The 27425-nt window shown below is 38.7% G+C and overlaps 1 protein-coding gene across 3 annotated transcripts in view; it reads left to right on the plus strand.

Moving 5' to 3' along the window:
* GALNT18 (polypeptide N-acetylgalactosaminyltransferase 18) overlaps positions 1-27425 on the plus strand; it is a 253491-nt gene that overhangs the window by 201071 nt on the left and 24995 nt on the right. For all 3 annotated transcript variants that reach the window (XM_072864367.1, XM_072864369.1, XM_072864368.1), the window contains exon 10: positions 155-250. In XM_072864367.1, coding sequence (XP_072720468.1) covers positions 155-250 — 96 coding nt within the window. The remainder of the gene's footprint in view (positions 1-154; positions 251-27425) is intronic.

Below are 27425 nucleotides of genomic sequence, written 5' to 3' on the forward strand. Positions count from 1 at the left end.
CTCTTCAATGTCTTCACTGCAACAAGTATTTTTAATTTTGCTTGTTTCCTTGCTCAACTACATATGATTTTTTTTGCAAAGAAATGAAAGTAATCACACCATCTTTTTCTCATGTAAGACTTGCTTGATTTCTTTTTCTTTCTGTTTATTTTAGCTGCAGAATTCCCTGAAAAGTGATTTGTGCCTTGATCAAGGGCCAGACACGGAGAATATCCCAATCATGTATATCTGCCATGGAATGACACCACAGGTTAGTTTGGCTAATGATCTCTGATATTGCTGCTGCTCTTAGTAGACCATGTAGGAGGAACCATCTTGTACCTGTCGTCGTTTTCCTGCAACAATAACCTCCGTAAGCTTGTTCAGTAGCTCTTTTATAGGAAGCTAGAACATTATTTCTGCCGTAAATTGAGAAACACTAGTATATTAGCGCTTTGACAATGAAGTTTGTTTATTCATTTTGAAAGAATTTAAAGAATACAAGAGTCAGCACTGACCCAGATTTGTTGATACAAGCTTTCATTTCTGATCTTTAACTGTGCATGTCGTATGAATGAAAAAATGTATTTTAAAACATTTTACATACATACATATGCATACTCACAGTTTATTTATACATTATCTGAAGCAACATCTTTTTTATTTGATATATTTGCTCTCATTTATATATTTACTGTCTCATTTTTACAAATCTACAGTCACCTTCTTCACACCATACAGCTGTGTCAAATTCCAAACCCTGTTCTTGTGAAAGCCCTTCTTCTAAAGCTCCTTTTTTTCTTTCTCTGCTATTGTCCTGTTACTCTAGTATGTGCCAAAGACTCAAATTACCAAACCCCTTCCATTTTCTTGCACAACAGCTGGATTTATTAACTTGGCAAACAAGAGGGTTAAGACATTGTATCTCCCCAACTGGCTAAGTATATGGGCATAGGTAAAAATGTTTCTAGGTGAATCTTGACAGTAAAAATAACTGTATTTTTGTAACCATGTATGTAACCATATTACATACATGGTCTAGAATATGCTTGTCAAAGACAGATGTGCAAATTATGTAACTCTGAAAAATAACATAAGCAAAAATGACATAAAGGAAATGGATGTATTTGTGGGAGTGATTGGAGAAACTGAAAAATCCCTCCATTTTGAATCATTTTTTTCTCTATCTTTAATATTTGTTTTCTCAAAAGAACCCTATTATGCTCCACTTGTTATGGAATGTGGTTTTACCCATGAAATTGTCAGTTACGCGATTTGACTATACAGCAAATGAATCCTCCTCATATCTCAGAAATAAACAGAGCAACAAGGTAGTCTTGTCCTCTGTATCTGGATCTCATAGTGAGCTGGAAACATGAGTTTGGTGAAATGCAGATATGATTCTGTACTTCCTTGCCAAATTACATATGCTGCAACTGTGTTCTGTGCTGGCTTGCTTCACTGAGGGCCTTTAATATTGATCACTAGTGGCATCATGCTTGAGTAAATTATGAATGATGAAGACAAAAATATCTGAAAATCCCATCCATCAGACTCGCTCGCTGCATGGGCTGTGGCTTATTTGTCACATAATTATGTGGTAACCACTGTTTGCCTCCAGGAGGTTTCTAAGTTAGTCCTCAGTGTTTGCTAAGGAACTGTGTAATTCACCCGTGAGCCAGAGCCATTATTCTTCATCTTCTGGGAGGGCACCATAACTCTCTTCCGGCATATCATCTGTGACAACAACACACTACAGGCTCGGCTGTACGTTCCAATTAGAAATTTTAATTATGGTTAAGAGACAACCAACAACAACAACAAGAAGAAGTCACTTCAATTAGCACAGTTCGGTATTCACCAGATCAAGAACTACCTGTGAATGTCAGTTGAAGTTCTGTGTAAATGAGATAGCAGCAAATAAATGAGTGAGGGAAAAGAGGCAAGGGAAACTTCTTGACAAGATTCTGCTGCTTTCATAATTACAATGTTGTGTCTCCTTCCATTACTATGTATTTAATTTTGTAACTAATGATGTTAAAAACAACCCCCCAAAAGGCCCATATATGAGAAGGATCCCGGTAATGAGTGAGAACTTTCTTTAAAAGTAGAGTAGACTTTCTCTGTATTAGGGATTATGGTATTAACAGGGAAAGCACTAACAAACATTATACGGCATACTTCTACGAGATTTCCATTGCACATATTGCATCTCTTGCTTAAGCAGAGCTTCAGCTATTTACATTTCCTCTAGCATATTGGAAATATTTGAATAAATATTCCTTTTAATCTTAGTGAACTTGCCAGTAACCACAGACAATATTGGTGAGATGCTAATTTTATTCTAGTAGTGGTGAAATGCTATATAAAGGGGGTTATTTTGTCCACCTGGCAGTCCTTATCAAAATAGATTAGTCAAAAAGATTAGTCCTCTGATTCAGGACTGCTTGTACGACTGAGGGTTTTGGTGATGCTGTTCTTAGCTCTGGTGTAAAGTTTTACTGTTGCAGCTTTACCATTTATGGTTTTAGAGCTGTCACCGTGGAGGGCTTTGCACAATTGCATCTAGATGTGCATTAATATATCTGGCTGCCAGGAACCATTCCCTCATACGGAGTTTAAGTTGCTGATCTTAGTTACTGCTATAGACTCTCTTCTAAGTCAGGTAACTTCCTTTTTTCCCCCCCCTCTAACCTCTTTCAGATATTTTTGGATTTTCACCTTTTGCATGGGAAATGGCTTAGATGAAATGTTTGACGTCAAGTAATAGTTTTGGAATTGTACATATGGCTACTTTTCCTTTTAGCATGTTTTATACAAGAAAGAAATGACTGAAGTCAACAGAAAGGGAACTGCATACCTGCCATTAAGAATCCATGCTCCATTTTTTACAGACAATATCAAGAACATGATGTGTAGCTTCATAATTAAAAGAAGTAGAAAATGGCAAGGAAATATCCTCAAATATTGCAATGAAATGATCAGAAATAATTTTCCCTTCGGTGCTTCAGTTTCCTTTTAAATAGACATCAGAATTAGTGATGGTAAGACTTGTGTGATTCAGATTCCCCAATCTTTCAGCAATCCACTCCGTATGTCTACTGTAACTAACATTAGCATATTCATAGTTCATTCCTGCAAGTATCTTAGAGCGCTTTATAACTGTGTTTATTTTGTACTGTTATACAAATAGAGTAACTGATGCAAATCTTACATGTGGTTAAATAGTAGGATAGAATGGAAAATCAGAACGTCCTTAGTCCTCTAATACTACTAATGAGAAAGAATTTCACACAGCAGGGTATTTGGCTTGGCCTAAAAAGACAGAGGGCACTTGAAAAACCAGAATGCACGATTAGGTATGTTTTGTATCCTCCTTCTGTCTTCAGAGAGTGCTTCCCAGAGTAGCTGTATTTTGTCCTGGTCCCCAGGAGCCTGGACACTTCAGGAGTTATGACACCATCCACTGAGTAGAGCAACTTGCATGTTCAACCAGTGAAAAAACCAAAATGGGTGGCGATCCTGCAATGCGTTCTCATGAATTTAAGGGAAAAATTGCTATTGTTTTATGTTTAGTAAGAATGACTTCATTACAAAATGTTGCCCAGATAATTATAGATTCTGTTGAGAAGTTCTTTGCCTTTCTAAGTGGTAGCATATGAACAGCATAACTTTAGGAGTTGCTCATCCTCCCCCGATTCTGCTGCTGGACTGTATTGCTTCCTAAGCATCACGTCCTTCCATTTCTGCCTTTAGTCACTATCTGTCCAAAGTCAACACTGTCATTACTACTCCCATCTATTCAGCAACATACAGTATGTTGGCATAATTCCCCAGACTCATCAGCAAGAACATCACTATCACACCTGAACATCTGCTGTTACTTCTCGTAGCCACCATGGGTACTGGGCAGCTATTAGATGTGCATGAAGTAAGGCCATAAGGTGGTTTTGGTACCTTTGGTGTGCTGATGGTCAACTGTTTGGAAGGGGTGTTTAGTGTATGTCTTAGCCTGTCATATCAAGCCTTTTCTGCTGTGTAGTGCTGCTGCTGCTTAGAACAGCTGAACAAAACGGACTTCTGCAACTATTAAAATAGCTCACATAATAAATGCAACATGGTAAACCAGTTAACAACAGTAGTTAAGTAGGTTCCTACTACACTCTTCAGTGGTGGTAGAACTCACGTTGCTTTAATTGCATGAGAACAGCTCAGAGGCAAAGCACAACAGCCCACAGTTATTCTTGGCCAAAGAGACTACACTGGAGACAGCTGGGGGGTGTGAGGAAGCAGACCCCCTTCAGTGTGATGATAGAGGGCAACAGGTAAATTGGGAGATGAGGTGGACTGGCAGTAAGGGAGAAGGTGAGAGGAGAGAAATGTAAAGGAAAGAAGGGAAGACAGAAGAATAGTAGTGCAAAACAGTACAAAACATGACGTTCATGTGAGGCTATATGTTTTGGTTTTTGTTTTTTGAGTGGTTCATGCAGAAAAGGATAAAGGTACTGTTTTAATTCTTGAACTTGTTGAAGCAAAGCTACAATTCAGTCATATGTTTAGGCCTTAAAAGGTCCATTTCCAGCAGTGCCCCCATTTTCAATGGAAAAGATGGTTCCTTGTAGTTGCAGTAGGTACATGCCCCAGGCCTGACGGCGTTCTCTTCCTAATTCTGGGAATCACCTGAGCCTGGATGTTTGGTGTTGTGTAAGACTGCTGTCTAACCAGGCCTGTAATCTTGAAGGCAGACTGATGACAGCGTGTCACTTGCATTAAAACTACTCCTGAGTGATAATTTGGAAGATTCTTTGCTGAGAATGAAGCACCACATTATCAGAGTCTTTTTAACTATTGCATAATAAACAAGTACCATCAGTCAATGAAGTGATATTTTAAGTACAGGTTTACCTTGAAAAGTGCTTGTGATTGAGGGGATAATGGGCAGTTCTGTGTTCCCTTGTTCAATAGCTTCTGGCTTATATATTTCTCAGTTTATAAGCAGTTAAATCACTAATCTCATCCAGGGATGTGAAAGTCAATACAAACCAGTTAGATTTTGAGGAATTCACGTTGAGGACCAGGGTCAGAAGACTAACTAGATTGGGAGAATTGCTAGAGAAGAAATGCAGGTGAGAAGGGACACCCGTTCATATCCTTTCATATTCTTGCAAGAGATTGCAGAACTGACACTCGGAAACCGATGACTACAGCCCTATCTGGTATGAATTACTGCCTCTCCGCAGTGAAAGGAAGTCATGCCAACAAGTAGAGCTATGCCAGTTTACACTGTATGAGACTCTGACCTGAAAGCTTTATGTTGTATTCTAATCACAGTGTGTGAAGTACTGGAAACAGCAGTTACAAGAACTCCCATGAACTTCTAAAAACTCTTTGTATGATTCATGAGTGTTCCTTTTTAAATGTTATTCATGTATATTTTTGTAAAAACTACTTTTTCTTCAATGTAATTTCTTAGCACGGTGGTTGCTCATACACAGATATTTGTTAATTTGTAAACAATAATATATATGAGTAAAAATTGCTATCACTGAAGGCATTTATATTCCAGTAAAAAAGTACAGGGTTGATCACAAACACCGTATCGTTATTAGTCCAATTTCTAAAATCTAGGAGAGGGAACAATTCGCAGATGTTCAGCAAATAATTATCAAAAGAATTAAAATAGCTTTGCAAGTAATTAAAGAAAAAAAGAAAAATAAATTTGTCAGTTTATTTTAAATGAATAATTTAGACATCTCTAGAGCAAAGTTAGTTTGATCTTCAGGCTATTGAGACACTACAAATATAAATGTCTCAAAATGGAATTTTAATAGAGCCTTGATTTTAATAAGTCTGTTCCAATGTTAAAAATTTTCTTTAGATCCCTCTGCCTAATGAAATTCACATTGTATTGGACAATTGTCAATGCCAGGAAAGCTGGGAGAAGAACCACGTGCTTTGTCAGAAGGAGTGTTAAGGGAATTTGGAAGCAGAAACAGTAGCCCCCTTAGGAGTGGCTTTCCGTGCATGTGAAGTATGCTGACCAAGAAGTATTTTATACCATTTTGTAAGGAGAAATTAATAGATAGCATGTGATTATATCCTTTACTATTGGTCAGGCTTTCCTTGACACCTTTCCATTTGCTTTAAAAAAATAATAAATCATGCAAATACTGAATACTGCAGCTGCTTTTCCTTGACAGTCTTGATTCTGCTGCCAACAGAGCACCACAGTATTGCTGTCCTGAAAAGACAAAGGAGTTTCTGAAGTTTAGGAACAGCATATAGCTGTGATGACTCAGATCCTGAGCCTGGTTTATGGATGAATACGTATTCTTTTACTCCTACAGCTGAAAATTAAACTTATAGTGAAATTGTAATTATTCTAGGCCCAAAATACAGCATTCTTAGAAACTACTATGAAATACATACATTTCAGAAAACAAGCGGTCTTTTGTTAGTTAGAAGGAGGACCCTGTTCTTAAGTGTGTGTATAAAACACATAAACATTGCAAACCGAGGCTCTGTGCAAGAAAATAGTTAAACAGAAGGCCCCACACCTAGCAGCCACTGATGCTAGCACGTTTCAGTGGTGGTCAGGGAATAAGGAAGAACAGAACAAAACCTGCTGATGTGGATCAATGATTGACCCTTCAAACTTGAAAAATCACTGCCCTGAAGATGAGATGTCTACAATAAACATTTTCAGGGAGCCTTTTTTTAAGCAATAAAAAGAAGTACAGCAGCTGTTTTAACAGCTGTCAGTCACAATGCAAACTCAGGGTTGATGTGGATGTTTGTCTTCAAGGTAAACGTTAGACACGTTCAATGTCCGTGTATAAGACAGTCCGATCTGACGTCTGCTCTGTGTAGTACCATTTCTTTCTAAGGACCTGCTAATGCATTGGTCTGAAGTTAGCAATTACCTGGTTTATGAGAATTATTTTATGTATGCAGACATATACAGAGTGCTATACAGAAAATGAACTGTACAAAACATTCAGTTACATCTTGGTCCAGATACTTCCCAGTGAAAAGTCACACCGCACGGTAGAGAGAGTAGTCATTCCTCTCTTTGTACAGCCAAAGTGAGTACGTCGTTATTCATACAGAGTGAAGCAGCTGCATCAAGAGTGGCAGCTTAGCTGCTCAGCTCGATTCTTACAGGAGAGCAGCCATCAGTCAGTCCCTGGCTTTGGCGAGCAGTTCAGACTGTGCTGCGTTAAGCCCTGTATGGTTTGTAGTGTGGCTGCCTGAGATTCTGTCAGCGGTGCAGCCTTTTTCCTCGCAGTCTCTCTCTGCAGACATTGCAGATCAAGTGCCCCTGTGGAGGGGTCTGTGCTTCTCTTCATATTCTGCCAGAGGCTGCATCTGACAGAGCACGGAGTCAGGCTCATTGTTTTCATTTGCCCTTTTCACTAAGTCTTGTGGAATGATCTAAGCACTGGGCCTAATGCTAACTTTATGTACGTACAACATGCCTTCTGGGAACAAGGGTATTTCCGCAGTAAATGCTTCTGGAACTAGAGTAGCTTTTTTTTTTTTAATCTAGATTGTTCAGTTCAGTAAAGGTCCAAGTAATAGAAGATAAAGTTACAGAGTTAGTGAAACTGCCTACCAAGGATGGTTATAAGCATTAACGAATTCTAATTTTTACTTTAAAAATACTCTGTAAAGCACTTGCTTGCTATGGCAATTAATGTCTTGCATAAGACATTCCTGCTGAGTAGTTTATTGAGGCTATTTATATTTATGTTAATTTCTTTCAGTGCATAAATCCTGATTTTGATCATAGTAAAGTTAATAGAAACTTGCAGTGGAAGCAAAATCTGGTATTAGTTTTTTGCAATCCCTTTCAAGAGATCGTTTTTCTGATGTATGCCTGAGAAGCTAAATCCAGTGAACACTTGTTCAAAGCTGCAGCCTCTTCAGAATATGAGACAGGTGCATCAGGGAGCTACAGAGATGTTTCAAAGGTTTCCGAAACCAACCAGTCCTTCCTTGGCCTAGCACAGGCAGTACAACACTTTCTTCTTGGGGATGTGTTGTGGATGAAGACTGTAATATATCATTTCACGTTGCATATTGTTTTCCTTTTTTAATCTTTTTCCTTAAGTTTGATTCTGGCCAAATTCTCATTATTTACTTCAATGCCAAGTTTCAGAGAGAGAATCTGTTAATCTGATTTCTAGTTTTGGAACTGAACCATTTTGGTACTGAAACATTTGCCATGAGTAAATTATTTCTATATTTGCTGTGGTTTGATTCAAGAGGCTTTCTGTTGGTACAGATAATATGACGGTTACCCAGTCTTCTGTATTGCTTACCTCGTTCAAATTCAGTATCTATTGCCTGGTGGGAGAGATTCTCTTAAACTAAAGAGAGTTGTTCATTCGCAGGTGAAGATCAGTGGTGTTGAATTACTAGCTTGTAAAGTACAAGTATGGATTTGATCACTAGGTCCATTGTCTGAGCATAGACATGAGTGATTTGTAGGCTGTATTTTGCAACTGACCATAGGTCTTTACGATAGTAGGACCAGAGACTAACCTGTCTCTTTGTTTTATGAAAGTATCAGACATAATGAACATCATTCTCTGTTAACAGGGTAAAAGACACTTGAATTTAAAAGAATGAGCATAAGAGATCCTTCTTCAGGTTTCAGACCTACGATAGGTCTTTCATGTGTTCCACTTCACTGATTAAAAACAAAAGCAAAGAAAAAAAAGCTGTAGAACTGCATTATTCTGGATCAGAGGAAATATCTTCTACACCCCTCAATTTGGAAAGAATGGAATGAATATTGCTGCTTATTTATTTTTGTGTTTGAAACTATGTAGCGTAAAAACGTTGTGTATGCCTGTGAGAATTGAGAGAACTGATCACTTGGAATTGGAACTCCGACTGTAGTGAAATGAAATAGTTGAAAAGCAATCATTTTTTTCCTAAGAGTAACATTGATTTTCTCATCTGGGAGCATATAGCATTTATGTACTCTTGGAGAAATGGTTTTGTTTCAAAGAAATTTTTTCTTTGTTTCGATAGGATGGCCTAGAATTAAAAGACTTACAAATGTCTTAGATGCTTTTGAAATCTATATTCTTGCCTAGTGTACAGGATCACTACTGAAGGTGAGTGTGAATAATGAAAAAGGAAAATAACACTATAAGCTGAAACCAGTGATCTGGCTAAAGCAGTAATCTTGACATTCAGGTTCCAGAACCTGAGTTGAAGTTAAAAAGCAAGAATTCAAAAAGTAATTCAATTCTTTTGAGTGCTATGAATATTTAGGACCAGAAGGAAGAACATTAAGAACTTGAATTACTTGAAAACTTAGAGCCAAGAAGGCTCTAAGAAAACAAGTGTCTTTTTTAATTAATATTGGCTAATCGATAAGCATTCTTCTGACTGAGAAATGACCGCTTGTTTTATGCAGGTAGATGCAGCAGAAGAGTCACAGGTAACTTGGCCAGTACCACAGATGACGAGTGTTTGAAAAAGCAAATAAAACCCCTAACCACAAAATATAACAGGAATAAAAGCAGTTGTCCGTAATATGCCGTATCTGTTCAGTCATCCATTCTTCTAAATAAAAGGGAAATGCTCATCTCAGAGAATGGATAAGAGTTCTTTTAAGATAGCTGTACTATTTAATATTTTACAGTAGAGGTACTGGTGAAATTTTACGTACATTACAAGGTGTGCTGAAAAGATACAGAAGTGTAAGTTGACCTTCAATGGGAGGAAAGATTGGAAATGCTGATCAGAAGTAATGTCAGAAGGGTACTCAGAAAGTGCTATCAAAGACGTTCAGTTAGGAAGCTTTTGCCTAGTAAAGCAGCGTTTCCATACATATAATAGAAACTTCAACTGGCAGAAATTCCAGTGTAATTTACCTAGACTTGATAAACTTAGCTTTCATCACATTACTGCAGAAAAGAATAATGCAGCATGTCAGCAAAAAACAGCAGTGAGCAAACTTGTGGAGTGCACAGGGAAGTACACTGGGGACCACAAAGAATGCTCGTGCACAGAAACAATAGGATTAATAAATTAACACCTCTGTTCTCCTCTGTTGTACCATACAGCTCACAGATCTGGGGATTTTTCAGTTTGGTTTTGTTTGGTTGGGTTTTTTTTAAGAAAAACTGGTTAATTGATATTGCTGTACATTATAGAAGTTTCTTCCCAGAATTTTTTTTTAATAATTTATGAAGTATTTCCACTTCATGTTTTGTGTATCATGTTATCACTACCTTGCGTGTTTTCTGTATTGCTTTAATTTTTGTACTTGCCTCTCAGCCCGTGGGTTATCCTCTTCATCTTGAATTCTGTTGCCTCTCTATATGACTAAATCCTACTTTAGCATCATTATCATCTTTCTTGGTTATCTTATCCACTGTTGATATGTCTGTTACTGATATAGGAGGAGAGAGACATATATCTCCTGTCTCTGTAGTTCGACTGGAAACTATTTATTCAGCATTTTCTTAAATAGGTGAGGCTGATGCAGGAGAAGAGGGTTAGTGGAATATCAAAGGAGTTGGTTTTCAGGATATTGAAAGTTAATGTCTTATTTTGATTTCTTTGCATTTTATGAGATTCAAATCATGGTTACTGAGCTTCTGATGGTCATTGTAAGAACTTTCCTCCCTAGTTCACATTTTTAAGGCAATTTGCCCAGAATATCTATAGTAAAAAAACTGCATTGAAAATGTAATAGAAACAAACTGTTGTGAGCAAGTGCAATGCCTAAGAATTTAAAATTATCAGAGCATTTCAAGCTCTCATGTAGTGTTTTAATTTAGAAGAGATTAGAGTTTTTGCCTAAATATTATACAATAGTTCAAAACTGTTCTCATCTGGGAAATAAAAATGCATATGTTTTCAGGCAATTTTTTTTCTTGTCTTAGAGTATGTAATTTTTTGTATGGATAGTTTTGGCCAAAAGGATTTCAACAAGTTAAAACATCAAAATATTTGAAAACAAGAAGGTGAAATATTGCTGAGCTTCTAGATGATAAGCCTGGCACTGGATTCTGGATTCAGATTCTGTGCTTTTCATGTTGGACACTAAGCCGATTAAAGGTAATGCTGCCTTTCATATTTGGCTCAGTTCAGGGGTACAGGCTTACAATAGTCTATTACATACACCCAGGGAGCTGGTGCCAAAGGGCTTTGGAGCTAACACCCCCAAAATATACTGCCTGTTGTGTTTTTGAAGCTGCTGCTGACTTTTGCCATGGTTGGCTAATACACTGATCTAGGAGCCTAAAGTTGGCCCGCTCAGAGATCTCACTCAAGGACTTTGCAAATGAGCACTGCTAATATGGAGTGATGAGTGGTGTTCCTCACCATGGGTACTAGACCTGCTGAAAGTCATAAAGGAATGCCGCAGAGGGACCAAATATCTTCAGAAAGGAATCTGGCTTGTAGCTCAGCATCAGTGAAGTGGTATTCACTGGCTTGAGGCCATCAGCTGTGTTGCTACCAAGGCTGTAAACACCTCACGATCTCTTCAACAGAGAACTGCAGGCCTTGGGACAGCACACCTGTGCTGTGCTGCGTGGTGCTCACGCCCAGCAGGGCCCTGCAGAACACCCCACCGCTGGGAGCTCATTGAAGGGCCATCGGTACCGTACGCTCTGCCTTCCCCAGGTGGAGCTGGCTTTACGGCACCTAGAGGTATGCTTTTGATGTCCGGACAGAAGGACTCCTCTTGGGTCTTGTTTGTACTAGAGCATTGTTGTCAACAGCACAGCAGTTGAGAACTGCTAGAAGCCGTACATCCTGTCCACACGTGAAAGTGGTAGCTGTCTCTGGCCTTGGACGTGATGTGACTGCTGAAAAGTGTGCTCCATCTTATTCAGTTATATGTTAATCATTTCAGTGGTACTTCACAAGTGTCCACGTATTTTTCTTCTCCTAACAAAAACGTATTAAGTGGCTATCCTGAGGCCACATACTCACAGTACCCTGATATTCCACATGCTACTTTAGTGTTGAGTTGAAATATTTTTTAAAAGTGAGATTAACGTCCCATTTTCTAGTAACAGTCTTTCTCTGCCAGGTGGAATAGGTGTAAAATCTTCCATAGTTCAGTTGATTTTCATCTCAAAAATACATAGTGTAATCAAAAAAGAAGGACAGGGCTTTCCTTTGCTAAGTTGAAAATGTTTTTAATTAGTGCTTTGGGAGACATAAAACAGCTGTGTTGGGTACCTGCAGTGTCTCATAATCTAATACTATTTGAGCATTTCACATTTCGTAAGTGCATTAATTTGAAATAGATCACAGTTGCATATTATGTAGCAATTACTAGAGTTATCCATATTTTAAAGATGTCTCTTCTCATTGCAAATTGGCATTTCAATCAGCAGTTCTTAAAACCAATTGTCGCTTAAATATAAATTCCGCATAAAACCAACATAGTTATTGGAACACGTGTATAGCACTTGGAGAATGATGTTGTAGTAATTGTCGGATGGCTGTCAATTTAAACATTCTTTTGATTGATGTTATGCTATCTCATTTGTTACTTCATCAGAGTTAAAGTTCTGAAGGTCAGATTTTTGTTTCTCAAATTCTTGACAGTACGTGAATAACTGTTAGAGAAGGTAGTTAATACTAGACATGGAAGATTCACTTTATAATTTCTTTAGTTTTATTGATAATTTTATTATGTCACTCCATTAATTGAAGTCATCCACTGGCTCATTTAGAATTCATGGACCAAATTCAGTCCCCATGAAAGCATATTTAACTCCTGTAATTACACGAACCATATTACTTTCACAGCATTCATTCAAATTCTGATCAGCAGTTCAGTTTCAGCTTAGTTTCTCTCTAGTATTGTTCACCATTTGCAGAGTAGGGTTTTTTGTGGAACTGTTTATGGAATGATTGTATCCACAGTGTGTTTCTGTGAACGCGAGATTTTTTTCCTCCTGTTTGTTAACCATCATTTGTCCAATCAGGAAGCAGAGAGAATATCAGAAATGATTTGTTCACATAAAATCTTCATTGAATATTTATGAGTAACTGAAAAAAAATCTGCATTGATTTGTAAGCCAAGAAAAGAGCTATGTTTGTCAGATAATTTATTTGAAATCAGCAATCAAACTAGCTCTTAGCAAGAGTTGAGTTCAATCTAAACCTGGTTATATTTACAGAGTAGAAGTATTTTCCCCAAAAGAAAATATGGGATACTAGAGACTTTAATTTAGCATTGTTTCAAGAACCAATGGCTAGAAATTAAAGCCAGTTGGATACAAATTAGGAATAAGGTGCTTATTCACATCAGAGCAGATGACTAGCTATCATAAGAAGCAGTGACAGTAACTGCTGAAGTCACCAAAGCTGATACAATTCTGGAAACTATAACTTAATGCGATACAAGTTATTGGACTTAAGAGGTAAACGGGTGGAAGTATATAGTCCGTGGCATATGGAAAATCAAAGTAAAAACCTAATGGTCCTCTTTGGCTCTTAACTCTTGACTGACATGTCAACTCTTTGGCTCTTGACTGACATGTCAACTAAGTGGCAATCACAGCTAGTACTTCTTTGAATTTTGATTAAATTCAGAATGTACAGAAATAACACTGATTGTTACAGTAGAAGAACAATGGTATGCCTTTAAAGAAATTGGGGGGTTTTAACGTGTTTTTGTAAGGTAAAGAACTTTGTAGCTTTAAAAATACTTGCTAAATTTCTTGAATCATTTGCCCTTTTTTTTTTTCCCCTCTTAAAGTGTGATTAAACAAATTATACAGGGATAGCTCTGCTATGCCAAGCCTATCTGCTCAGCTGGCTGTCCATAAAGAGCTGATGAATGCATTAAGTTATTCAGATGTTACTACAATATTAACTTTGTATTTGTTTAGCAGGGAACTGCACTGATTGCAAATACTGGAGCTTTGTTGCTCTTGCTATGTTAAAAATGTAGTGATTTATTCAGCGTGCATATTCCATTCAGCATTTATTTTTAGTGCTTTCGAACTCTGAAATTAGCCTTAAAATTGTGAGGTCTGCATTGACTGACTCACTAATGGCATCAGTTTGGGAAGGCAAAAATAGCAGTACGGCTTATGAACTCACAAGTTTTGTTAAAAGAACATGAAGTTTAAATAAAAAACTGGAGAAAACTGAACTAGGTTACCACATTAAACCTGGAATTTTTATAGATCATAGAATCACAGAATCACAGAATCGTATAGGTTGGAAAAGACCTTTAAGATCATCAAGTCCAACCGTAAACCTACCACTACTGAGTCCACCACTATACCATGTCCCTAAGCACCTCATCCAAACGTCTTTTAAATACCTCCAGGGATGGCGACTCAACCACTTCCCTGGGCAGCCTGTTCCAATGCTTGACAACCCTTTCAGTGAAGTAAAAAAAAATTTCCTAATATCCAATCTAAACCTCCCCTGGCGCAACTTGAGGCACTTCCTCTCATCCTAAATGCTGCTTTGCACTTAGTACGGAGGTCTGTGACCAAAGGGCAGGGACAGAACTTAGTATGTAAGAAGGAGATCATGCCAATGATGTTAAGTGAGAGCTGTGAATTTCAGTTTGGTTTTGGGTTTTAGTCAGATCTTCTATTTTATAGTAACACAGAACCAAATCCTTAAATTTTTCATTTGCCCTCAAATGTATTAAAATGAGGAAATCTCCCATTGTTCAAATAGAAATTATCAAATACCATTGCATTAGCGTAGCACAATGTGATAAGAAGTTTTCCTGTGTTATAATGTGCTTGCACAGTGTTTTCACGATATGGGCGTATAGTGTGTACCAACTGACTTTAAAATGTTGTGTGATGTCAGCGTTATATAAGCATCATATAACTACTTAGTGTTGCTGGATAGAATTATGACAATGACTGACTAATGATGTTTTTATTTATTTGTGACCAGTGTAGTCACGACACTAAGTCCTTTCACCTATTGGATGGATTTAAACATCTCTTCAAGTTTATACTATTTCTTGTTAGTAACTATGAATTTGGGGTTTTTAAGAATTTCTGAAGCAATCAGATTGCTTTTTTCCCAGATTGCATTTTTTAATTCAATATGATAAGTAACAGGAGTAGTTGTGTTTGCATAACGATGGACTGTGAGAACTGGGACCTTCTTGAGCACTCAAGGCAAATTTAAATATGAACTGTCAAGTGAGCTAAATGTTATTCTGCCAGATGTGTACCGTACATGGTTAATACCCTGAAGTACCTAATTTTCCACTTTCAACAGGAGCCATGCTGAATAATTATGGATTAACTGTTTGCTGCAGAATGCCCATTTCTGGCTTCCAAATATATTTTTAATACCCTATGTAGCTTGTTTTCCACTAAAGTAAAATCTGCCCACTGTAGACTCCATTCATAACTGCACATAAATAATTTGAAGGAATATTGTAATCTTAGAAATACTACCTGAGATGGACACTCTGTAGTTATGGTCACTAAGAGGAAAAAAACACCTACAAGAACTGTGGCAGGTTTGATCTTTATTTCTCGTTGACTTCCTTGGCAGTCTTCAAATTTCTAAAAATCAATGCTGATTAACCTTTTTGTTAATCAGACAAAGATTACCTCTTATGATTCTTCCTGTCCCTCCAACTTTGTTGCTCTCCAACGGTTTGCAGTCTTGTGCTTATGGGAGACTATTTCCCAGAATCACAGAATGGTTGAGGTGGGCAGGCACCTCTGGAGATCATCTGGTCCAACCCCCCTGCTCAAGCAGGATCAGCTGGAGCAAATTGGTATCTCATGATACTTTCTTTTCCTATTATGTCCGTACAAAGCAGATGAAACCCAGCTCATCTTGGGCAAGTGAAGAGTCCCCTGTATGGGCAAATATAAGTAGCATTGAAATAATTCTGTCTCTTCCCGTGTTTGCTAACTCCAAGCCAAGGATTGTGTCTGGCCAGGGCTGAAGAAAAGTTCCTATCAGGAAAAAAGTTCCATGGCCTCAGGTAACCATCACTTCCCCAAAAGGCTAAAAATTCCCCAAGAATTGAGAGGGATATAAAAGAAACACTAATATTTCTGACACCTATTCTTAGCTCTTTTAAAGTGAGCAATCCAAGCGTTAAGGATATAAGGTAACTTTAACCAAATGGAGTAACCCATAAAACTGTTTAATCTTTAGTACAAAACAGTAGCAGCTGTGATTCAATAGTGCATACAACAGTCGGGATGAGGCCTCCAGGCTGACAGTGAAGGGTAAGCTCTGGAGTACTTTAGGCTAACAGGACAATGACTAAAGTTCTAATTCCAGTAAGGCTGGCCCAAAGATTTCAGTCAATGCCTAATGAAGCACTGTCTGGCTAAGAGCTGTGAAATGTGGATCAGGCTCTAAATGCAGAGCAGCTTCAGACAAGTCAGAGAGACACTTTGTGCAACCAGGAGACCAAATCTGGTGCCCCGTGTGCTGTAGAGAATGTAAGGTCAGTAACAGTTTTATTAAGATAGGGCAGATCACTTCTTGTACATATTTTGAGATAATGAAACTTGAGGAAGTTTGAGTTCATTAGTATTAAGTTGATTGTTGAGGGAAGAAAGCATCAAAATAATGTAAATAAAGAGTAGTACTCCTGTGAATAGGAAACATTTTGTATCACAAGTCCAAATGGGTGCAAGTCATCTAAGAAATGCTAATTAGTTAAAAGGATTCCCTTGCAAAAACAGGCTTTGTGCAGAAGATTCAGGAGTGCTCATGAAGAGTGTCGTGGTTTAGCCCCAGCCGGGAACTAAGCACCACGCAGCCGCTCGCTCACTCCCCCCAGTGGGATGGGGGAGAGAATTGGAAGAGCAAAAGTAAGAAAACTCGAGGGTTGAGATAAAGACAGTTTAATAGGGAAAGCAAAAGCCTGCACGCAAGCAAAGCAAAGCAAGGAATTCATTCACTCCTTCCCATGGGCAGGCAGGTGCTCAGCCATTTCCAGGAAAGCAGGGCTCCATCACGCCTAACAGTGACTTGGGAAGGCAAACGCCATCACTCCAAACATCCCCCCTTCCTTCTTGTTCCCCAGCTTTATATGCTGAGCATGACGTCATGTGGTATGGAATAGCCCTTTGGGCAGCTGGGGTCAGCTGTCCCGGCTGTGCCCCCTCCCAGCTTCTTCTGCACCTGGCAGAGCACGGGAAGCTGAAAAGTCCTTGAGTAGTGCAGCAACAACTAAAACATCTCTGTATTATCAACACTGTTTTCAGCACAAATCCAAAACATAGCCCCACACCAGCCACTATAAAGAAAATTAACTCTATCTCAGCTGAAACCAGGACAAGAGATGCTTAGGGAGAGACGTCAGAATTTGACCTCTCCTACTCAAAGGTAGGATAAGTGAAAAGAGCTAAGTGAAAAACCTACATTAACGTATATGAAAAGGTTTGCTTAGGAGTTGTGCATGCATGAAGTTCTAATCTTACAAAATGGAAGAACTTTTTCTCCAGCTGGAAAGCTGGATCAGTGATGGGAACACATTGCTTTCACTTCTCTGATGCGAAAACAGATGGGTCCACATGGACTCAAGATTGTTTTTCTGCCTTGTCTTCAAAACATTTTCCTTCCCTTCAATGACTACAAGCACAAAATCATAATAAATCTCTACAGTCGGATGTTAACAGGTCAGATTGCGCTCAACACCATATCAGGATCAGGTACATTAGTCTGATTCAGCATCTCAGATGAGGATGTAGCGTGTCACCTCAGCTTTCCCATTCATCTCCCAAGTTGTTCTTTGAATGTTGCAGGGATAAAATTTTCTGGTACCTGCTTTTAGGGCCAATGCAGTTTAGTTTACAAGAAAGGGGCTCTGTTGGCTTGAAGCAGACCATGAGATTTCATCTGGAATTTCCAAGAAGTTGGTAGTGTAATTTTTAACCGTCTCAAGTTTCTTTCCTACTGTGAGTCTGACAAGTATAAGTCACGGAGTGAGTTGTACTGGAGATTCTCTGACAAATTGCTCCCCTGTGATTCTGCTTATGATGATAAGAACAGTGTTTTTTGAAAGGACCATGCCAAAGGAAATAACTTGTAGTTAGTTGTAGTTCTGTCCTCCAGATGCGTACCAAGGAAGGGTCTGGACCAGCAGTTTGTTAACTGAAAATCCGACATTTTACTCCAGTCTGGTTTTGTCTGGGGGAAAAGCTAAGTACAATTAATGTGGCTTTGTGTTAAATTTAGCTCTGCAAATGCTCTTTTGTGGTTTTGCTACACTTAATTCATGTCACAGACCTACATAATATGTACAATACAGAGAAACCCACACATTGAAATAGGTTTTCCCATGTAGTAATCTTATTGTAAGCAGAGGTTCGGTGTAGGAGAAATCTCCCTTTTGCTGAGAAATCCAAGAGCCTTGAAGCAGTGCGAGGCCAGCATGCATCTACCACAGAATGGTAAGGTTTCCAAAACCCACAGCAGGAGACTGCAGACCCCATGATCTGCGGTCACCTGCTCCATTGGGGTACCGACGAAACTCAGGACATAGCTGCTGGTTCAGTGGATTACACTAGCTTTGTGGTCATGACAACCCAGTTGTGGAAAGGACAGGATGGGAGTATGGAATTGTCTCTTTCCTAAGCTTCTGCACAGGCTACCTGGGCCTTGGAGCAGAGTGTCTAGGAAATGGGAGGGCCACTCCCCTCCTTCCTGACAGTTTGGCATGGGTGCATGGGTCAGGACTGCAGCGGTGCGTCTCCCCTTGGCAGTGCCTTAGCACGGCATCTCCTCTGTCATGGGCATGGGCCATCGTCCCCTGGGAGGGAGGGGAGGAGCAGGGAGGGAGCGGTTGATTCCCAAACCACTATTTCTCGGGTGCATGCCCCTGCCACCCCTGCACTCCTAGGGAGGCTCTGGTCCTAGAGGGCCCATGTAGGGACACAGATTTGCGCTTTGGGGAGAATCAGCTGTGCAAAATACAAATCACTAAATAGTTTATTGTACAATGTAATAATCCTTCTTAGTGCTTTTATTCATATGCAAATTAGGAGGCTGCTAACAGTAGTAATTGCTGTTGGTTTAGAACAATCAAAAGGATGTTGTAAAATGAATTTACTTAAAGGAGTCCTGAAAGAACTGTATTATTTATATTGTGAATATTCTGTGACTTTTAATTATGACTGACTGATATGCCTAGTTTTCATATTAATTCTAAACAGCAAGACAGAGGGCTTTTTCTCTTCTTTAGGTCTGTGTCCTGTAGATACTGTTACAGGATAATCTACTTCAGATAATAAAATAAAGGCTCCTAAGACAGGCAGAAAATGCGGGGGAAAATCTGTGACACAATCTGCCTTTCGTGATGAAGACGGCTTAGCCTCACAGCCTAGTGATACCTCGGCAGCCTGAAGCTTAGTGTAGCTATTTTAGCTATTCACTGTTGTACTTGAAGGTCATTTAAACAACCTGTTTTTAGAGGTTTTGGTTTTATTTTGCTGCCTCATCCACCTGATAAGCTGTTACTCAGAAAAGCTAAGCCTCTTCTACTTGGCCGGTGGGTACCTGTAAGGCCTAAGTTTATATGCGAGCCTTCACAGTGTGATTAAGGCCCCAGAAATGTAACCCTAATGAATGAAAACACGGGGGAGGTATTGTACTATTTGCACAATTACGCAATGTACCTTTGCGTATCACGGTATTTACCGTTTCAGTTCTTGCCAAGGTTTACAGCCTGATTTGTGCAAGGGGCACAATATGACGTTGGCAGTGTTCTTAGTCATAGGAGAAATGAAGCTCACTTGGCCAAGCACAGTAAGGCTTCCCACACAGCTAGGGCAGCTGGATTGGCATTAATGTCCTGCTTGACATGAAAGCAATTTTCTGCTTTTTAAACAGCTTTATTTATTGATTTGTTCATAGTCTAGAAAGTCTTTTTAAAACTTAAGTACTCATGGTAAGAAATCTTTCGATATAGTTACTTCTAATATCCTTCCTCATTTCCACCTTTCCTTTAAAAAATGTCATTAGCACTAAAATTACATTCAGTGATGAAACTGTATCAGGTCATGCTTTTTCTTTGCCCTTTTCTTGGGGACCAGAAGAGCAGAAGAAAGGAGGAATCTCTGGGATGTGAGCACAGTATTCCAGCCTGAGACACGTTTCCATTTTCTTTGCAGAGCTTTGTGAACTTTGCAATTTATTCACGAACACAGGCAGGATCGAAGCTACAGTTTTTGCATGAGGTCATAGTATACAGACTCTTCGTTTAAATTCTACATGCTGACCTCTTGCTGTAAGTGTCATTTGCTGTCACCCTGCAAACAGTGGAGCCACTACTTCAAGATATTTGGTGGGCAGGAAAAGTGCCATTTCTATTAAGGTACATATATTTATCCACTTGCCTTGGAAGGCTTAAAAATGTTTCAGGAAAGAAATTTTCTTTTAGGATACAGTTGGGTTGTATAAAATTTCATGAGCTTCTGTCAGTCTCTACAGAGAGACCAACAATAAAGATTGAAACAAATCAGTTGAAGTGACAGACTTTGTTGCTTGAAATACATCCTCTAAAGCTAAGGAGTAATGTTTTTACTTTTTGTAGGCTAGTGTATTTAAGATTTGGTTTGATTTTGATGCTGTCCATTTAAAATACCAGAAATTCTTCTCTTCAGCTTAATGGGCTTAACATGGTTTAAGAGGGGAAACACTATCAAACTTGCCAGGGTGGGAACAGAGTAACTTTCCTTTGTTCTCCATGGGACTGAGAGCTGCACCAATCTGCACCTCTCACCCCTGTCCACTGAATAACCACGCCAAACGCCCTCATCCATTAAAGCAATTAGCACAAACAAAGTGAAATGTGAATGACACTTCAACCTGTTATAAAAAGAGAAAAGCTCAACTGTCAATGACAGAAATGACCAACAAAAAATGGTACAGGTGCTCTCTGCTCTCTGTTTTCTTTGATGCTTATCCGTCATGTCTGCATCATCAGTATTCAAACTAACTCATCCTCCATTGTTGTGAACTTGGCTGTTAAGTCACATAAGTCATTTAAAGAAAAGGAGATCACGGCATAGACATCAGATATCTGAAATTTTATTCCAGGTGTTTTTAAATACTAAATGTATGTCTACTGAACCTGGCAGAGGTTTCATTTGTTATAGAATAATTTATTGAAAATAATGCTACTGAGAATGAAAGTAGGCCATATATTGTATTTGCCTTTTCTGTAATTATAGACTGTATATGACATGAAGACCTGAGGCAGAACCTTTGCAAACTTTAATAGTGTCAGGGTTTTACTCTGAAAAATGACTAATTCTAACCTGGGAAAGGACTACAGAAGTATCCACTGAGTAGTTCAAGTGGCAGAGCTTGGTAAGAGAACTGCTTACCACTGAAATTGCAGCACTAAATGTTCTGTATATGGAAATGCACAATATACCTGCAAGTAATAAGCCTTCAAGATGGAGTTCCCAGATGGCAATATGTCACAATCTCAGCCGTACGACAATTCCTGAAGCCATGCGAGAGACTAAAAACTGAAGAAAATTGTCTGTGCGAGTGCTGTACATCTGTGCTGAGTTTCTCTCGCATTTCTGTGTTTAAACAAAGTAAAATTCTTTTCCTTGTTTTGATGTTTATTTTGAGGTCCCCTGAGGCACTGCAGAGGTTTCTCTAACCAGTCACTCTGTTAGAACATTGATAGTACTCCAGATAGGAAGTGCTGCGCATCATATGGGTGGTCATATTGTGTTCCTAATTCACAAGTTTAATAATACCCATAATAAGACTTTCAGAGTATAGTTATATAACACCAAGCACTGAGAGGTTAGGAGGTCAAGTGGGAGGTTAAAACTGCTGCTGAAGGAAACACTGCTAATAGGACTAGGTGAGACTTTCAGAGTTTCCCTTTTGTCAGAGAGCCATGACAGACTGCAGGATGTGCTAGACTATTACTTCAACTTTAATTTGCACACTAATTTCAGCATATTCAGTCCGTTGTAACCAAAGTCTCTAATTGGGTTCTTTATAGCTTGGCTTCGGCTATTCTGCTAGCCTAGACTAAATGGAATGACAGGTAGCCCACCTTCCCGTAAAATCTGGGGCAATTTTAAAAATCTCAGTATGAAGCACCTTTCATTGTTTTACATTCTCCGAGTCCTACAAGATCTTTAGGTTCCAGCTTCACCTCAGTCTCGACAAGATGTTCCACTTGTGTTCTGACTGCAGCCTTTGCCACATAAAATCAGAATATGTTTTCATTTAGGTCAGTGTATTGATGCTGCTTGTTATATATCATCTATAAACTTTATCCTATGCCAAGGAAGAGGGGGGAAAGACTCCCTTGGATCCTGACAGTTCATTTGGTTTCAGCGGAATTACGTCAGACTTATTTTAGGTTTGCTGTGAATGAATCAAGCCCCATTCTTCTTGCTATGAGATTTACTCCTTTGCATGTTGTAGAAGCAGACTAAAACACACTACAACGTTTGCTGAGACTTTTAAGACATTAAGACCAGTTGCTTTTGCATTTCAATTTGTTCTTCTCTCAAAGGTGCTTGCAAGAAAGTGACTTTATAAACTTAAGTTTGACTGATGAACTCTTGTGGGTGTTTTGTTTTGTAGGGAAAAATAAGTATGTCCCTGCTGGTAGCCTAAACAAACAAACAAAAGATAATCAGACTTTCACTAACCAGCTTAGGTTGAAATGTGCTGCCTTTTTATTTTCCTTTTCTGTACATAATGCCTCACTTTCATGCAGATGTTTTAATGTCTGTATTTTATTGTCTTCAGCACCAAAAGAAGTAATTTTTAGACAATTTTTCTTGTACTTGCATATGTTGGTGTCAATGTGATACCTCTGGAAACCTTAAATCAAATGTATGCATGATCCTAAGAAGAATGGGTGAGAACTGACTCATCTGAAATTAGAAACAGATTTGTGATTGCTTTCAGTGGAGCCAGGAGAGCCAGTAGGCATCGGGGTTAAGTAATATCTGTAGGGAGCTGGGAATTCTTCTCAAAGTTGTACATGTAACTGCTTTACTTTGTCCCCTTCACAAAATGCCAAAAGTTCACAGAACTTGTGGAAGCCAAGAGGAATTAAGGACCTCTGTATCCATAGTCATTGCTCACTACCATACAGGATTAAGGAGACAGGACTGCATTAAAAAAAAACCCAAACCAAAAAGAACCCCCAAACCCTCGAGATCAAGATGTTAGTAGAGTATCTTAATTAAGAAGGTGTGGCACTTGCTTGTAATTTGCCTGACTTATTAGTTGCAGACACAAGATTTTACCAATTCAGTTTAGAAAAAGGTACTAATAGTAGAAATAACACAATTTATTTTAACAAACATTCAGAAAGTTAAACTACTAGGAAAAACACATACTTTTATTCTGAGAAGTGGTAAGCTACCTGACTCATCCCTGGCACTACATTTTTTATTGTTATGCTTATTATTGTAGTTCTAGGCATCCCAATAATGACCCAGAAATTATTAAGTGCTCTACAGCCTCATAATAAAAAGTACGCCCTTGACTTGAAGAGCTGAAGTCTACAAATAGAATATTAGGAACGGGAGATTGTGGCAGAGAGGAGAAGGGAATGCTGTGAGGCACTGACATAGCATTCTTGGGTAATGCTTTTGGTACATCACCAAAATTATTGTTTGGGGTTTTGGGGGGGGGTTTTTTGGTTGGGTTTTTTTTTTTTGAGACTGGGCAAAAGGGCAAAATCTGGGCAAAAGGGAAATTCTGAATGTGCAGAGGAGGATAAGTTCCTTGGAAGATGCCAGCATTACTTCTCCTAGCTTCCAGGAATATTTGCTTGAAAAATGTGACCAATGAAGGCTAGCATCCTGATCTAATTAGGAGTTGGAAGATAACCTATTGGTACTTGCTAGGCTGATAAGTAAAAAGAGGAGGGGTTGAGAAGGGCTTTGAAAATGAAGACAAGCAGTTTGTGCAGCATGGAAAACAGATCAAGTGGAAGGATATTACCTTACTGAAAGGCAACCTGGAACCCAAGTTTGCAGAAGCATTCAGGATGGATTTGAAGAGGGCATGAGTGTTGAAATCAGTGAGGGAAGGCAGCAAGGGTGAACTTTGAGTGGAAAAGCTGTATTTTGGAGATGGTCTGCAGGAAAAAAAAGGCTGTATAACAAGGTTTGATGACTTTGGAAGAGGTTCAAGATGAAGATGTGTGTTACATAAACGCATGATTACCTGGATGTGACTATGCCCATAGTAATGTGAAGCACTTGGGTGTAGCTGTGAAAAGGTAAAAATCTGCTTTTAAATCTCTTGATGCTGAGCTACCAAATGCTTATACACAGATGGCAATGAACTAGCTCGGATTTTAATTTGGCCAGAAGGAGTCAACTCTGGTGTAAAGTATGGACCAGTGCATCAGCATATGGGGATGACAGCTGAGTTTGCAGATGAGTATGTGTTGAAGAAGAAGAAAAACAGGGTAAGACAAGGGATTCTGTAGAAATCCACAAAGAAAACTGAAGGCTAAAGAGGGATTGGTGGGAGAAGGAAAAGGAAAATTCAGATGGGACAAAGTCACAGGAGCAGTAAGACAGAAGGCTTTTTTAAAAAAGGACAGAGTTGTCTATGCTAGAGTGGTTCTGATTTTTTTTTTTTACTGCCTTTTATTTTTTTCTTGTGGAAGAGTTGTAGAGATCTTGTGCAGAGATAAGAGCAAAACCAAAAGAAGCTTTAGAAAGTGAATCAAGTAAAATTTTAATTTATCCAGGTCTTGTTAGTTCTGTAGTTACCAGCATTAGGAAAACTATGGAAGTAAGTACTGAAAGCATATATAAAATGAACGATTGACAGTTCTATTCAATTTTAAAAGTGGAGCTTAAGTAAGAGGATTTTTATTTGCTTCTTTTAAATAAAACCAAAGCAGAATACCAAAGTAGGCAACAGCAGAATTAGGTATTCCACTGCAATATAGGTTCATGAATTTAAATTAAAAAGTCTGCCATTGAGTTCCTGTCTGTTTTCTATTAAAATAATGTTAATATTTTTGTGTCTTTAAGCCTGTATTTATAGCATCACACTATATTACTTAAAGTTTCTGAGCACCTTGGCTTTATTGCTATCAAATATCGATTGTTGCTTAGAGTTCAGCAGTTAATTAGTGCACAGGCATGAAGAAGAGCAAGTAGGTCAGATAATCAGTATGCTGGTGGGTTAATTCAGTAGATACAAATCTGAACACCGAAGTTAAATAGTAGTTTCCTTCTTACATGCTTTACAATTAAGTCTAAATGATGGTGTTGCTATGCTTGGTATGCAACAAACAGTTGCTATACTGTTTGTCAGCTCATCAGTAAGACAAGTTTCATAATGAATAGATCCTCAACATGGATAACACATGGCTATAATTGTTTAAAAGTTGCATCATCAGGCTGCACCAGCTGAAAACCTACCTCAAAAAAATAATACGAATCTTCTAAAGATTGACCTATGGCTTAGGGGTAACTTTCTGTAATTCTATTCTTATGCTTGTACTTCTTCAGCAGTAAGTCTTTTAGGGCAGCACAAGACACAGCAGTGCTGCTGATTGTGGCTACAGGACAGCACAGCCTCTCTCTCCTGACACTTCCTACATGAATAGTAAATGGCAAAACACTTGATTTTTATCTTAGTGATGTATTTGTTTGGGTTATTCATAATGAACTTGGATTCTGTCAAGAGTTTCTCATCAGGGTTGGAAAGTTCTTTCATTCAGATGTGTTTATGTAACAAGAAATGCTGGAATAAAAGTCAGGAACAATATAAAGAGCCAAGTAACAGCAATGTTAGCTAAATCTGGATTTACTGGAATCCACCAGACTGCACTTTATCTGTAGTCAAGTATGAATGTGCTGTGAGGCTTTGGACTTAATATGTTAATATATTACTCCTGACAATAAATGACTTCATGGACTCATTTGAAGAAAAATATGGTTCAAAGATGGAATAAAGTAGTGGTGAATCAGGCTTCTTATCCCTTGTAGTTATTATGCCAAAAGCAGGGTAGCAAATAAATACTGCTGGTGCTGAGCATTAAGTTTGCTCATTATAAATGCAGAGTCATGTACCAGTCTCCAGCGTGATTTCATCTGGGAACATTGCCATAAGGATTACAAATGGCTTTCAGCCTCAAAATTGGTGTGTATTGCTTTAAACTTCCAGTGGGGAGTTGGCAATTTATCCTTCAGATAATCATCTTGTGTTAAGTTGAACATCTTACTGTAACTTCTTGCTACATGATAAACCAGCTCCTATGAATAATTTACTGCAACTGGCAACCCACTTCAGCTCTGAAGTCTGAAGCTTTTGTTTTCATTGCAATATTGTATTGTAAGTTTTCCTGATATTCAAGCAAATTTTCAGAAAAAGTTAGGCTTAGAATATTAAATAGAAAAAGTAACATACAGTAAATTAGTTCACCTGAAATGCAGGTGGGGAAAATATTTAGGACACCAAATTTTCTCTAATAGTTCCTAGTCATTATGAAGATTTCTTAAGAATCCTAGGCTATGCAGCTCTCAACTATCACTCAGTTGTATTTTCATCTTTTAGCTGTCTCTTTAGGGCAAATAAATTTTGTGTTTAGAAAAAATAACAAGTATGCCTTGACTAAATGATCAGGAGGCTGGAGCACCTCCCCTGTGAGGACAGGCTGAGAGAGTTGGGGTTGTTTAGCCTAGGGAAGAGAAGGCTGCGGGGAGACCTTATTGTGGCCTTTCAATACTTAAAGGGGGCCTACAGGAAAGATGGGGAGGGACTCTTTATCAGGGAGTGTAGTGATGATAAGACAAGGGGTAACAGTTTTAAACTGAGAGAGGGTAGATTTAGATTACATATTAGGAAGAAATTCTTTACTGTGAGGGTGGTGAGACACTGCAACAGGTTTCCCAGCAAAGCTGTGGATGCCCCATCCCTGGAAGTGCTCAAGGCCAGGTTGGATGGGGCTTTGAGCAACCTGGTCTAATGGAAGGTGTCCCTGCCCATGGCAGGGGGGTTGGAATTAGATGATCTTTAAGGTTCCTTCCAACCCAAACCATTCTGTGACTCTAAAATCTCCCTTTCACCTTATGAAGATTTTTGGGAACCATGTCATTAGTTTTATTAATGTGATACCAATCTCAGTTTGCTTGTCTTATATTTTGTCTTAATGTGAATAATCAAGAGAGATTATTGGGTGGAACAAACAGGAAATGAAGCAATGGCCTTAGATAGGACACGTCTAGGAAAATAAATTCAAGAAAGCTATGGAATTATTGGTCCTTTAGTTGGAAGGTGCTGTTTTACATGCACGAGGATATTTGCAGGCCAAGTTTCTCAGCAGATATAAAAAACCCCCACCTTTTACAGTCCAGAAGAAGACTAGTTATGAAGGTGATTAGTTATGAGGCTGTTCGAGCACACAAGAGAGATTGAAACAGAAGCCTTGTGGCAGAGACCTATGTCAAGCTTTGAAGGCAACTGATACA

This window comes from Ciconia boyciana, chromosome 6 (genome assembly GCF_034638445.1).
Source record: "Ciconia boyciana chromosome 6, ASM3463844v1, whole genome shotgun sequence".
Lineage (NCBI taxonomy): Eukaryota > Metazoa > Chordata > Aves > Ciconiiformes > Ciconiidae > Ciconia > Ciconia boyciana.